The 15000-nt window shown below is 40.8% G+C and overlaps 1 protein-coding gene across 6 annotated transcripts in view; it reads left to right on the top strand.

Annotated features, from left to right (window-relative positions):
- The window catches only part of rbm20 (RNA binding motif protein 20), a 74258-nt gene that overhangs the window by 40046 nt on the left and 19212 nt on the right, over positions 1–15000 (top strand). For all 6 annotated transcript variants that reach the window (XM_079498103.1, XM_079498102.1, XM_079498101.1 and 3 more), the window contains 4 exons: positions 8498–9554; positions 10296–10360; positions 10935–11044; positions 13014–13114. In XM_079498103.1, the coding sequence (XP_079354229.1) occupies positions 8498–9554; positions 10296–10360; positions 10935–11044; positions 13014–13114 (1333 nt within the window). The remainder of the gene's footprint in view (positions 1–8497; positions 9555–10295; positions 10361–10934; positions 11045–13013; positions 13115–15000) is intronic.

Genomic DNA, 15000 nt, shown 5'->3' with positions numbered 1-15000 from the left:
TTGCTTCTTCTAATCTTAGGGAGGCTTGTGTACCCCCCGGGGGTAATACTTGTGTGGTGTTTTTGTGTTTTGTTGAAGATCCACTTAAAGGCACGGTATATATGGCTCTCTGTGGACTTAACTCTGGGTTGCTGATTAGGTATGAGATGTCCTATGAAAGATGTCTCATAGTTGGATGTCATGCTGTCTCTGGTAGAAAAGTATAGTCCCTAGTTGAATAGACTCAGCGCCTTCCTCTAATGTGTTACTTCCTCCCATAGAGCGCTGTAGACGGATTGAACCAGTGTGCTGTACTGTTGTATTGTGACTTGGGACTTGCTTTGATCTTTGTGGAGATGTGCGTGCTACTACAGTTTATACATAAACTTGCACCACAAACTCTGTTTCTCAAATATATATTGGTCCTGGGAGGTTACAGTATTGTTGGGTTGCAGGTTTGATTTGTTGCCAAAAAATGATAATACATAATAATAATTTAAAATAATCTAAAATAGCCTTATATTGTACAGATATGGCGTTGCTCCTCTACAGTTTCTATATAAGTTTAAATATGCTTTTAATTTGTGAAAATAGACTTAAATGGTTAATTATTATATTTAAGAACCTATGCACATTTCCCAGGGACTTCTTATAATAAATGTTGGCATTGCAGCATATGACAGTAACCCAATACATTATGTAGGCATCTCCATAAATGTCAAATGTCACATAATATTAATAATGACCATTGTAAATGTTTATTACAGTGATCAAAGCCATGAATGTAGAGAGCTATATATATATATTACAGATCATTACACAGCACACAATTCCAGTCATGTCATTTTATTTGATAATATACAATAATCATAATTTTTAGTGGCAAATCATTTTCAATACTTTATTATAATAATCGCCAGTGTTTCAGTCCTTAGACCTTCATCATTAATATTAAAATATTTTTTGATCAGATTTTAATCCTGATGAAGGTCTAAGGACTGAAACATTGTCTATTATTATAAAGTATTTTTGCAAGTCCAAGACATTATGTACGGGATCGCTCTCATTTTGCATCCGTACTATTCTATTCTCCTACGCACCTATTTTTTGCTTCACACTTCAGTCAAGTGGCCAATAATTTGCCATCAAGAGTCACAGGCAGCCTACATTTATTTTTATTTTAATATTTCAACTTGTGGAAGTTCTTAATTACAGTAAACAGTAAACATAGTGTAATGCACATTACTGTACTGTGACCGTATTTACATTTTATACATCCAAAAATGAAGAAATAAGGGTTAGCTGAGGTTAGCTGAGGTGCTGCCTGGAGCTTGAAAAATACTACACTGTGAAATAAATACTCAGTGTTAGGGTAACCCTGAGTGTACAAATGGAACCCAGGGTCCATTTGGTTCCATTTGTACATATTCAGTTAATTGAAACGAGCATCCGCACAATCACATCTGTTGGAGGAAGCCTGCATTAAATGTAATTTTGTCTGTGTGGATTATTGTTTGGGCTGGAAGTAACTTTTTAAACATTTAAAAACAGCTCCAGTTTATTTGCAGTATCTGGTGGCTGTGTAGTGTAACTTACCAGACCACAACAATACAGAGTTACAGAACAGCATGAATAATTTGTTGAAGAGTCAACGTTTTGGTTTTTAAACAGTCAGACTTCATAATGGTGTATTTGTCAGGGTCAGGTTGTGAGTGTTGGTGACACGTCAGCCCTAACCAAGACGGACAGTGTTTGTACCCACAAAGGAGACGCACAGTTCTGCTTGATCCATTTTGACCTGAGATCAGATTCAAAAAATGTCTTCTACATCCTGACAGTTTTCTGAAAAAGCTATGTTTCTATGTCAGTGGTTCTTCGATTTTTCAAAAATAGCAGACCTACAAGCTCATAGCGCGCCACTCGGTGGCGCGCTATGAGCTTGTAGATCTGCTATTTTTCAATAGCTAAAGAATAACATAATGCTAACACCAAAAGGGGTTCCCGCCAACAATGGGTTAAAATGAACTCTGTAGTTATGGTGGCATGAAAGTACAATGTGGGGAAATTATGCTTTTATGTCTGTAATAACTTGAGATGTTTAATTTTACATAGTAATTATAAATTCACTTCATTGTTGTTGTTTTACCTTATATGTAGGCCTACATAATAATTTAATATACAAATGTACGTATATTGTTTATTATTATTATTAGACCTTTGTGTTCAAATACCTTTAAATACAATGATATTATTAAAATAATTGTACATAAAATAATCTTGTCAACCTTAAAAAGGATTTAATATCACATGTATTTACGTTACATTTTGTTCATATTTATTTCTGTTTAAAACACAACAACAAATATTTATGGAAGGGGATATTTATGTAAAGAAAGGGCTGCACTCAGAAAGATCAATTTACTTGACTCCGTGATGGTCGGATGTCCAAAACCGTTTGGGTGGAGAATTAAAAATTTAATTATGTAAACAGATCTTTCTGAGTGCGACCATTTCTTTCATAAATGATTAATAGACTACTAGGATATCGCAGCAGGCGGTCAAAGCCCATAGAAATGGAAGATGATATTTCCCTCATATTACTGTGTACTTGTGCATGTGTGTACATTCATTGAGTGTACTGTACTGTACTGTATGTGTACGAAAAGAGCAGCAGTTAAAATGTTTAATATTAGGTTGCAAAACAAATGGATTATTTTATTGTACATTTTACACATTAAGTCATTGCCTGGTATGCAGCTACCGTGATTCCCAACAATTCTCTGAGATCTCTGTTAAATGTATACGCAAACTAGAATTGTTTTTAACTCCTCTCACAAGGATCTAGCAGATTTTTGTATGTTTGAAATCTGCCACACAGAGTTTAGAAAATCATTTTTGGGCACTTCGGAAAACACCCAAAGTCCATAAAATCAAAACTTTTTATTTTTGAAGTTTTAATTCACTCATGAAAGTTGAGCAGTAGTGACAAACTGCTAAGTTTCAGACCATTCAAACCATTTCACTTACTCATTTTAGTGAGTTACTCACAGTGACTTTGACAGAGTGGATATAGACACAGGAAACATGGAGAGAGAGCAGGGGAGTGACATGCAGCAAATGGTTTGTCCGGCCTGGAATTGAACCGGGGACTCACCGCCAGGCACTATAGCGCATGCGGTATGCTCTTAACCTGTTGGCCAGGTTGCCATGATCATGGCCATTTTTGTAAGTTGTACCAGTATTTAGTGTACCTATTGTGTCTGGAAACACCCGCCTAGAGGTTGGTTCATTGCTGGTTCATTCATCTGCACAATGGCTTTTGCAATTCATTAGTAACCTGAGATGTGACACATAGATCTAAAGGATTTTGTTTTTGTCAAATAAGTTTTTATTGAGGTTATAAATTGTTATATATATAGTATATATATTTTTATTTTTTGGCGTTACAGCTCACAACAAGCTCATAACATGCAATGCGTTGAGAGCTATTCAAGATGTAACCCCTCCCTTTTTTTCCCTTCTAGATCGTCTGTTTTTGTTATTTCCGGTGGTGGGGGGGATAAAAAATATTGTCCAAAACGGGAACATCAGGCTTTTGTTGTTAAATTGTTAATTATCGAAGATATCAAAGATATAATGTAAATTAATGTATTTAATTCAGTCTGACCAGACGCAGAGATAAAACATATCCCCACTGGCCATGCAAATTAATGACAGGGGGGTAAATCAAAAGTAGAGGCACGCCTCTACTCTGGATGTGTATTTACTAAATATATAATATTATAATAAAACTGTTAGTTCCGGTCCTTGATTATGATCGGCTGTAAAGCCATTAAGCCGATCAAAGCCGTTAAACTTTTCTATAAACACAAACCTGCTTGTGCTTTATCATTACACTGTGCCTTACAAATTGTTTCAAAACGACTTTCTTTTAGAAATTATTAGTAAAATTGTTTTTAAAAAACTGTTTTAATTTGGATATGTATATGATTTTCATGTTGCCATATTTGGTAACCGCCCCCCAGCAATTCGAACCCTGACCCCTACTCAAAATCCACGTCATGATGTTAGTCTGAAGAGTCTAGTACCCTCAGCCAGCTGGCCAGGAGGATGCCATATTAGTCTAGTAAGAGCACTATAGTAGTGTGACTATATTATTTATAGCTGTGAGTCCCGGACAGGCATGGGACCTGTAAGTTTATCTCTCCATTAGCAAGCTTATTAACTTAGCGTGTGTTAAGGATGTACAACAAGTTAGCAAACTCACCCACACTTTCCCACTTCAACTTATGTGAATCAAGTGATACGTTATTACGTACTGTACGTTCATGGCCGTTACTGACACTATGTCTAAATAACAATTCCTGTGTTCACTAGTTCAAGATTCTGGATGTGTATTTACTATTTTATATGCATATCTTTAAAGGTGAATAATGACATGGAAAAGTCACATTTAAAGTTAGAAATAAGTTCTTGAGTAGCAAGGGTGAGCCCCGGTCACGGACCAAGGACCCCTGCTGTACTGAGTTGGGATGTAGGAGTGGAAGTGATTGCGAGAACTAATTATGTTAGATCCAGGAGGAGAATGGGATGGTGGAGGGTCATGGAATTGATCAAGAGTGGTGAAAATCAGTTGATTATGCAGTATTATACCACAGGTCGTTTCGAGGAAGCAATCTGATTGGTTGAAACAGCCTTCTAGCCGTGGGTTAAACCAGCACCATTCACCACCTAATCAAAACAAAGAATTCAGCTGCTCTGTTCTCCCAGAGCGCTAGCAAACTCGGTGGCTAGGCTAGCTAGTTTCTTGGGACATTTGTGGTCGTAGTGACTACATTTGTCATTAAAAAAATATATTCTTTCAGCGATTTTCTTAGTTTTAAGGGTAACTGTTGTATAATTGCAATATTACACGAGAGGGTGTGGGTTAACGTGATTATTGCCACTTCAGTGATGCTTGCGGAACTCGACTTCGTCTCGTTCCTCACCGCATCCCTGTCGTGGCAATAATCACGTTAACCCACACCCTCTCGTGTAATATTGCTTAACTAGACACTTGGAACAATTGGAACTAAATGGACCCAAATGGACATTTGGTTCCATTTATAAAGTCTCAGAGTTAAATAAACTCTAAGAGAAAGGGCGTGATGCATTTCCCAACCATTGACCATATATAGACCACCATGTGAATATGGTAAAGGTCATCGGGGATAGGCTTGGTACATTTATGCGTGACAGTGTAATAAATATGAGAATTTCTCCTGTCGAACCTTAGTCATACAGTAGATTTCACTTCATATAGGGTGTGGAAGGATGTCTTTTCAGCCAGGAACTGGATTGTGCATTGTTAATTTTGGTAGCTGTTTTGGTAGCTGTCTTTTGGCTGGTTAATATTTTGTTACATTTTTGTCCTTTGTTTTGTTTTCAGTCTGCAAAATATCGGTGTAGTTTTGTTTGCTCTTTGGCATATCTACCTAATTCTGTAAAGTTTTATTATTTTGTTCTATTTTTGCAATTCTTTAGAGCCCCTATTTATTATATTGTTAAATATGAAAGAAAACTCTGTGTTAGGGAGGAACAAAGGAGACAAAATATATGGTAAGGACTAAGGAGAATAATTATGTTTTTATTAAGTATTATTATTATTTAGTCCCCACAACTTTTGGGGTATTTTTTGTCACTGTACATTTGCACATACGTGAAATTCGTCCTATGCTCACTATAATGGCAAAAACAGGATTGGGATTTTAAACAACTTCAGATTTATTGTCTTGTTTTTATGGTTTAAATATTATAATAAAACTGATAGTTCTGGTCCTTGATTATGATCGTCTGAAAAGCCATTAAGCCGATCAAAGCCGTTAAACTTCTCTATAAACACAAAGCTTTATCTCAATAGTTTCAAAACTACTTTATTTTAGAAATTATTGTTGTAGCAAAATTGTTTTTAAAAACTGTTTTATTTGGGATATGTATATGATTTTCATGTTGCCATATTTGGTAACCGTTTATACAAGCAATAAGTGACATGAGATGGTTTACAGTGATTTTTTTGAGAGGATGCGAGAAAGCCTCAAGTTTCAACAAGAAGCTAATCTCTTTAGCGGCCGGGTGCATGGTTCAGGAGAGTCAAAACTGAAGAATCAGCAGCACTCCCAAGAAATGTTAAGCCAAATTGTCATACCCAGTTCCCCTGTAACACACCTGTCTTGATTTGTTACTAGGAAGGCGCTGCAGAAATGTGTGTGTGTGTGTGTGTGTGTGTGTGTGTGTGTGTGTGTGTGTGTGTGTGTGTGTGTGTGTGTGTGTGTGTGTGTGTGTGTGTGTGTGTGTGTGTGTGTGTGTGTGTGTGTGTGTGTGTGTGTGTGTACGTCTGTAATCCACATAACTCGAGAACCGTTCGCCCCACCGACTTCAAATTGGACACATGCGTTCTGCCCCACCACAGGGGGTGCAGTGCCCGGTGTCGAGTCGGTCCCAAAAAGGCCTCTGCCTGGGCTCTGGACAGGGCCCCTGCCCAGTGTCCAAATATGGAGCTGGCCTGTTCTGACATCATTCTGACGTCTGCATAGACTCCATATGTGGGCATGCCTGACAAAGAACTCCATATATGGGCATAAAAGGGACACAGACATAATATCTGTGTGGGGCATTAATATCCATCTTGCATCGTTCCAAGTAGGCCAGTGCCCAACGGGCACCGCTGTAGAGGCTCCAACGGACACCGCTCTAGTATCTATAAATCCATGTAACTCGAGAACCGTTCTCCCCACCGACATCACGCGTTCCACAACCCCACAGGGAGTGTCTAGTCGGTCGGACCCACGGTTGTCCAGAACCACCACAAAAGGCCTCTGCCCGGGCTCTGGACAGGGCCCCTGCCCAGGCTCCATATTTGGAGCTGGCCTGTTCTGACACCACTCCATATTTGGGCATGCCTGACACAGAACTCCATATATAGGAATAAAGGGACACAGAGAGAAAGATACAGAAATCTCCATATATGGGCATAAAAGGGACACAGACAGATGGGTGGAACGGGTACTCTGACACGGGTACAACGGGTATTGCATAGCCGGGTGGGGTATGGATCTCCAACCTCCATCGTTACCGACTCGGTGCTCTACAGCCGGACACCAGTCTAGTATATTTAATTCATCAAGGATCAATCAATCTTTTGTCAGGTCTTACGTAGTTATGCAAGAGTTGATGAAGTCAGCTGTATATATTTGAATGTTTTTCCTCATGATTTTCTTCAGCAGAATCTACATTGATCATTGGTTATTATGCCATGTCTGATCGGGTCGTAGCCACCATTCATAAGGCGTGCCCAGTCAGAGTGGCCAGTTTTCAAGAACCACTCATCCGATCGACTTGACACTGTGCTGCCTTTGTTCCTCAATAATACACCCAATAGCGTGAAGTCGATTGGATGAATAGTTTGTGACTATGAGATATGTAAAGGACAGACAGACAGACAGACAGACAGACAGACAGACAGACAGACAGACAGACAGACAGACAGACAGACAGACAGACAGACAAAGATTCCTAGAATACAGTACATAGATAGATGCTGAGCAGGTTCCTCTTAATTGATTAGTTGCTACTGTTGGTTGTCATACGTGTCAGTGGGACATGGTGTCAGGTAATAGACATTAATCTTGTATAGTTTCATTTATTTTGGTGATTGGCCATGCTCTGGTTAAATGCTGGTTTATGTGTATGGAATTGGAATTATGTGAGTGTGTATCTTAGAGAAATACAAATTCTTCTCGTAAATTGACAATACATTGAATTTAAACTTTTTCTGAAGGCTTAATTTATTATCCTGCAGCTGTGACTTAATGGAATATACCGAATGAACCATTAACCTAGCCTACTAGTTATTACTTGAATAGAGGAGATATGATATGGTTGTTATATGATGGCTTCATAATGTGCCAATGTTACTGTAAGACCATATCACAACTTCAGAAGCCGGTACGACTACAGATCTAAAGGTGCTAATCCTCCTGAAAGATTCAGTTGCACAAATTCATTTATCAAAATATCCCTTCCCCTTTTGGTGTTCAAGATGTTTTGACCCTGTTTGCAAATTGCTAATATTAATTGAATTTGTTCACGTAATTAAAGCGTGACAAAAATATACCTATACCCTTTTGTCACATGTACTAAACAAAATGGCTGTTTACAGGAACTTTCCCCTGCACTTTGTCACATCTAATCCGATTGCTATCCCACCCTTCAACCGGGTGGGGACGAGTCGTGCCTGCAGGGTATGGCAGTGTCAGGTGTTTAACATGGATGAAGTGATTAATAGTAGACTAGACTAAGTTTAGACAGCATGTGAGCGCATTCATCAGAAGCTGAAAGGACAGGCAGGCTAGTCAAACAGGGTCATAGGACCACCTGGAGTCTGGGCCTTCAGTGTGTCATTCCATGATGACGAACACAGTCCGTCATCACTCATGAACAGTATTGTAATTCAGGGCTGTATTTGTTTGTGCGTTTGCAGCACTGGAGCGGCGGACGGCGCCAATAAGAAGGGATTCCCTGGCGGTGTCCAGCTGCCTGATGGTGCTGTGCAGGCCGGGCAGCAGCAGACAAACCAGCAGTTCCTCCTGACTCCAGCCAGCCTCCAGCTCGCTCAGCTCCAGGCTCAGCTCACCCTCCACCGCCTGAAACTGGCACAGGGCGCTGTGGGGGGCAACGCAGCCACTGCCGCCACTTTCCTCAATCAGGTTCTATCCAATGTGGCCATGTCCCAGCCCCTGTTTAACCAGCTCCGGACTTCACCTATGGTCGGGAATCCTCAAGGTGGCTTCCCGTCGGGTGCCCTGGGGTTCTCCTCGCCCAATTCGGCCCTGGGGGCCCTGGTGAGTGGGAACTTTGCCCAGAACCCTGGCAATGTGAAGATGAATTACGGTGGGGCGACAGGAGCAAGCCAGCAAGGAGGGGAGTACGGCAAGAAAGCAGGGTCAACATATCCCTGTGACACAGACAGGAGGCACCAGTACAGCGGCTTCCTCACTGGTACGTCTGCAGTGTCAGCCAAAGCAGTGGATGCAGGGCAGTATGCAGCCATCAATACTGAGGCCAAGATCACAAACAATGTTGGCTTCCAGAGAGATTTCTATGGGCAGGATCTTCAGGGACAACAGGCTGGCTTTGGTGTTAATGAACAGAAAATGAACACTTATGCATCCACCGCCCATAAGGAGCCATGGAAAGGCCCGGTGAACCAGGGTCACGCGGGGAAATCGGATATGGTTTCCAAGGCTCCTACAACGTGGACAGCTGGTGGACAGCCAATTCGTGCCAGGCCAGAATTGTATAACCCAGAGGAGCCGACCTCTGATCCCAAGTTCAATCCCAGTGGTGGGGTTCCCTCTTTTGGTTCAGGGGGGATGCAGGGCTTTGTGGGCTACAAGCCGCTGCAGGCGGTGGATCACAGCTTGTCTACAGGCACCATGATCCTCCAACCTCACCAAGTCAACGACTACCATGCAGTCACCCCATCCCACCTCCCGCATCAATGCACCATCTGTGACAAGAAAGTGTACAACCTGAAGGTGGGTGAGCTGAGCTGACGTGAATGTGTGTCTCTTCCTGTCTTCCTGCAAGGGGAGGTTCCTGGCTACTAAACATAGTCATAGTTGATACAGGGCCAGTTTAACAACATTAACCTTTGTGTCACTATTGTGGGCAAAATCCCACAATCCCCCCCCCCCCCCCCCCCAACATGTAAAATAGCTTATCTACAGCTGATCTACAATTTAGCTCTGCAATATCTATCTATAAACTCACAATGCGTCACAGCGTGATGCATTGAATTATGTATAGATTGTATTTTTGTGAGTTTGTATTATTTGTAAGTGGCTATTTTTGTTATTTGTTGTACAACAAAGTATAGGGTTTAAGTGGTTAATAAGATCCCATGATGAAATGCAGTTGTGTTTTACAGCTTAAGTATTAGGGGAATAAGTAAACAAATTTGCAATTCCTAACCAAAAACAAAGTGATTGAAATGTTTTGTCAACATTTTAAAATCTCGTATTGTATTGCTGAAGTATACACATTTCAGCTTAACTGAATGAACTGTACTGACTCAATAACATACGGTATAGTAGATTCAGGGGCAGCTGTACCATAACCCAAGCTGTTGTCTCTTTAATTGCTTCTTGCACCCATGAGCTTATCCAGCAAGTATGCAAGGCTGATCAAGTGGGTTGTGTGTGGTGGTGAGTGACCTCTGAATTCATCTAAACTGACTGGATCTATGTTTGGGTGCTGTGGCTGTCTTGTGTTTTCAGGACTGGGACCAGCATGTGAAGGGAAAGCTACACCTGCAGAACCGATCGTTGTACGCGAATGACGGGTGAGTTATGAGGGCTTCTAAATTTCACTTGACGGCAGTGTTCTTTGTCAATACAAACTGTACTCTCCCATGTGCTCTCTGCTTGTCTACTCAATGACATTTAATGACAGCTAGCATGCGACCATGTTTGTTTTTTACCTTGCTTTAACTACTGTACATGAACCCTAGCGTCCATATTCTGAGACAAACATTTGGCAAAAACAGCAGATCTATAAGCTCACAATGCGTGGACGTATAGAGTCAACTTAAATGTATAGGTCTTAAGTGGTTGACAGATGATCATAGAGCTGAGCTATTTCATGTTATGAATATTATAGATTTGTTTGGGTGATAATACATACATCTCGTCTGGGGTGCCTCAAGATTAATTTGATCCTGAGTGCTAGAGCTTTACAAATCTGGGTTACAACCCAAAGTACATCCCTGTAGAGTCGCCGAGGCACTTGAGTTTAATCTCCTTGCTCCATCTACAGCTGTCTTAATGTTTCTATGAATATGAGCTCTGTCACCAGATATTATAGGCACTGCAGGGGAGCGGCAGTCATATTCACCAGTCTCCTATGGTTTATTTCAGCCCTGGAGTGGTAGCGGCTGGCGGAGGGCACTACGTCGTCACAGGGGTTTCTGACGGAAGCATAGCCAGCGGAGGGAATAACTCTATGGTCTTCTCTGCTGCAAACCAAGGTGGGTCAATGGTCAGCCCACCTTCGTAGCCTCCACTGTCACGGCTTGCTGACGCTGTTACGATGTTGTTCTTTGATAGCAGGAATACCGCATGTGTGACAGAATGATCGATGTGAGTCGGGGAGTATTTATAGAGTTGCTAGAAGCTAGGGGGAATGTGTCCTTCTAACTTTACACAGCGTTACGTATTTTGATATGTTGATATATACAGTATGCTGTTCGAATAAAGTGTCTGAAAAGAGAGCACTGTTTTTCCTTTGTTTTGCCGACGGGTACCCAGATTGCCATTGAACTGGTGTCCTGTGATCGTTTTCATGCTCTAATGATTAGAGCCCATGCCCGCCAGAGAAGACGTATGAAGGAGATGAAACCCAAAGCATTCATGTCTGCTGTTGACACACTTGCTTTATTTGCTTTATTTTCTTGTTACTTTCTTAAAGACGGAGTGCTGTGATTTTTTCCCCACCCTAAAACATGATCATCAGGTATTATATAAGGAGGAAGATTATTTTTCAAAAAAGTGTACAGTATTTGTTAAAATGTCATTTCTATGTGGATGGGTGGTGATTCACCTGAACTGAAGCCGCACCCACAGCTGTATGATAAAGGGGGAGGGGATGATATTGTGATGTCACTATATCACTATCACGTTTGAATGTCAAGGTTTCAGCCTCCAGGAAGAAACTCTAAATACAAAGGGAAGACATCATTGCACACAACCACACCAAGGCGTTAAATAACTGCTGTCACCTCATAAACGCATGAAAAACTAGAAAAAAAATAAAAAATCACGGCATTCCATCTTTATTCAGGTTCAGGCCAGGGTCTAGTCTTGCGTAGCCAGACAACTATTCCGCAATCTCCAAATGCTATAGAGTCTGGAATTACACCTCCCAAAATCCGAGCAAGGAAGCTGGCATTTCCATTCATTTTTGCTAAGATGCAAGCTATAGATTCTTTTGAATTATTTTAGGATAAATTTGCACGACCGTAAGGATAAAACGGAAGTGGGGTGGAGGCTTCACTTCCGCTTTATCGCTTGCTCATGATCAGAGCTTCAGTGCCCAAGACTGTATGACGGAAGCATTTGAAAATTGTAGGAGGCAACAGTCTGGCCGGGAGACTAGCCAGGGTGACAGGGTCTGACTCTGAAGACGGTAGGGGAGGGCGATCTCCCTCTCCTACAGGTCGGTTTAGGCACCTGTTTTGCAGGGAGCAGAAATGGGAAGGATACAGTGTTCTTCCGCATTCGTTACTCCCTCCCAGTGAAACTCCTCACTCTCAGGTGAAAAGAAGCGGTGGGCGACTTGTGTTGTATTGGAGGAGAGGCGGTTGTCTACACCCTCCCCAAGAAAGACCCAACACATAGGGGTTAGCAGTGACAGAGACTATAAACATGGGGGAAATAACATGGGGCATATCGACTAAAATTGGGGAAAAGATTTTAAAAAGATCAAAAAAAGAATGCTATAAATCAGAATGAGTTGTTGACATAGAGTATACACTTGTGTAATGTAATGCAGCTGTTCAAAAAGTCTAGATACTGTATATGCTTTGAATGTGAAATGTGTCTGAAACTATATAGTGAAGTAGCTCTTGTAAGTACTTTCTAGTTTCCACCCCCTGTGAGCACATCTGCCTATATTTTGAAGCTTGAAACGGGTTCAAAGGTGATTTGGGCAGAATGATTACACACCACTGCTGGAAAAGAACATAAAGTTTCAGAATAATTCCTCAGAATGTTGACCATGTTTTACTTACGTCTGATTTACGTGTCACACCAACAATAGACAATCTATAAGCTCACACACCGAGACGATCTACAAGCTCACAATGCATCGCAACGAGACACATTGTGAGCTTGTCGACTGGCTAATTGTGATGTGTGACACCATAACTATTAACTTGCTATGTGTCCCGTTTTATATTTGAATTCCTTATCTTTAATCCCCACTCCTTATTTTCTCAGATGCGTCCTCAGCAGTCAGTGCATCATACTTGCCAGCTGCAGCCATGAACACTTTTCCCATGTCCGCCACGGGATTTACCTCTCACCAACCCGGGTCAAAGGTGAGACACATGCTTAGCTTTTCACTTACAAGTACTCCAGTTTGCACTATGACATAAATGTGTGTCTGTGATGGATGTGTTTTTGAGTGGTGCAACCACTCCAAGGAACAGCAATGTCCGTGTTCAACCGTGTGTTCATGTTTGTGTGTTTGTGACGTTAATGAGCACCAGTACCAATGAGTACCATAAGTGGCGCTGTTGTGCCAGAAACAGAGAGAGAGAGATATTGCTGCACTGTTGCCTGCTAATGAGATAAATCACACGGGTGTGATTTATTCTGTATAATGTTGAGTTTGATTGGTATTTAATTCACATTCCCCTGTTCTGCCTTTCTGCCATGGCTACTTATTGGGTATTAGTCACATGTTGAATTGTACAGGGCTGGAGTGGGCAAACAAGAGGAGAAAAACTGTATTGGGTGTCCATTCCAATTAAATTAGAAAATAGAAAATTATTCAAACTGATAGACGGGTGTAAAGAGTTCCACTCTCTACTGGGGTGTGACTGTTACTGAGCATATACATATTTTTATGTGAGATGCAGTCGTCAACTTCCTTTGAGGCTTTTGTTATTTTTATAATGTATTTATTGTTTTAGTTACTTGACAAGTCTGTAAAATCTGAGTTTACCATGTGCAATAATGTAAAAGCACCCCATAAATGTGCTTATTATCTTTCTGGAAATTAACTCAGCCCTATGACATTTAACCTCCTGCAATAACTACATAATGTGCCAGTGTGGAGCCCAAGCTAAGCACAATGCATGGGTCTGTATCCTCTGGTTGACTATGCACTTTTGGACAACTCTTTTACAGTGAACTAGAATAGATAGAAATAGAAATGCTAAAATACTGACTTTTATTAAGTTGGCACTGACAGCATACAGAGCAATGTATGCGATTTGGCTCTAAGCATGTAAACACTGATGAAGGCTTAGTGCCAAATGCGTATGTTGTGCCTGTGCCAACTTACAATACAATACAAGTGCCTGAACATCCTTTCCTTGACTCCTGGTATTCTCTATAAATGTAAAATCCCATAAAATGCTGGCTTAAAGGATATGTGGTGAATACGTTTAGTGTTACAACTTTATGTATAATGAAGTGTCCATTTGTTTCCATTTGTACACTCTCAAACAAATGGATACATTGATATTGAGGCTTTTACTGTGTAGATTTGGTCATGAGTCCGATTTCAAGATCACATTTTTGTGGCTCACTTGCCATTTTACCAACTCTTAACTCTGTCTTTGACACCAAGGACTCACAAACAAATTCCTGGTCCACTTGGTCCAAGACGGAGAGTTTCTCCAAAGTTGTCAGCGTTTTGGTTCATTCTCTGATTTATTATTGAATAATTACCTTATTACTTGTTCTATTACTACAGTGTTGTAATTGGTATACATTTTAACACAGGTACAAGTACAGTAGTAGGCTTAATACACCAGTAGCTGTATTTAGGTGTTTCGGACTCTTCTGTCTTATTATAGAAAATTATAATTGCAGTCTTTCAGAATTAGATCAAAAGATTGCGTTCCATTTTATGTGATTTATTTAAATTCATGAATAATTCCAATGTTGTCTTTTGAAAAATAGACATTTGATCATTGTCTCGATTGGGATAAAGAATTGTTCTGATTTTGGTCTTGACCCTCCTCCTTTGGTCTTGGTCTTGATGCAACCTTCCTTGCCTGCTTCAGGCAAGGCACATAGTTACATTAACCCATTTTGGGGCGGGAACCCCTTTTGGTTATAGCATTATGTTATGCTTTAGCTATTCAAAAATAGCAGACCTACAAGCTCGTAGCGCGCCACTCGGTGGCGCGCTACGAGCTTGTAGGTCTGCTATTTTTGAAAAATCGAAGAACGACTGACATAGAAACATAGC

Source organism: Electrona antarctica, assembly GCF_951216825.1.
Source record: "Electrona antarctica genome assembly, chromosome: 4".
In the NCBI taxonomy this organism is placed as follows: Eukaryota; Metazoa; Chordata; class Actinopteri; order Myctophiformes; family Myctophidae; genus Electrona; species Electrona antarctica.
Note: the sequence above shows the minus strand (reverse complement) of the source record. Positions and strands in the feature narration are given on the sequence as shown.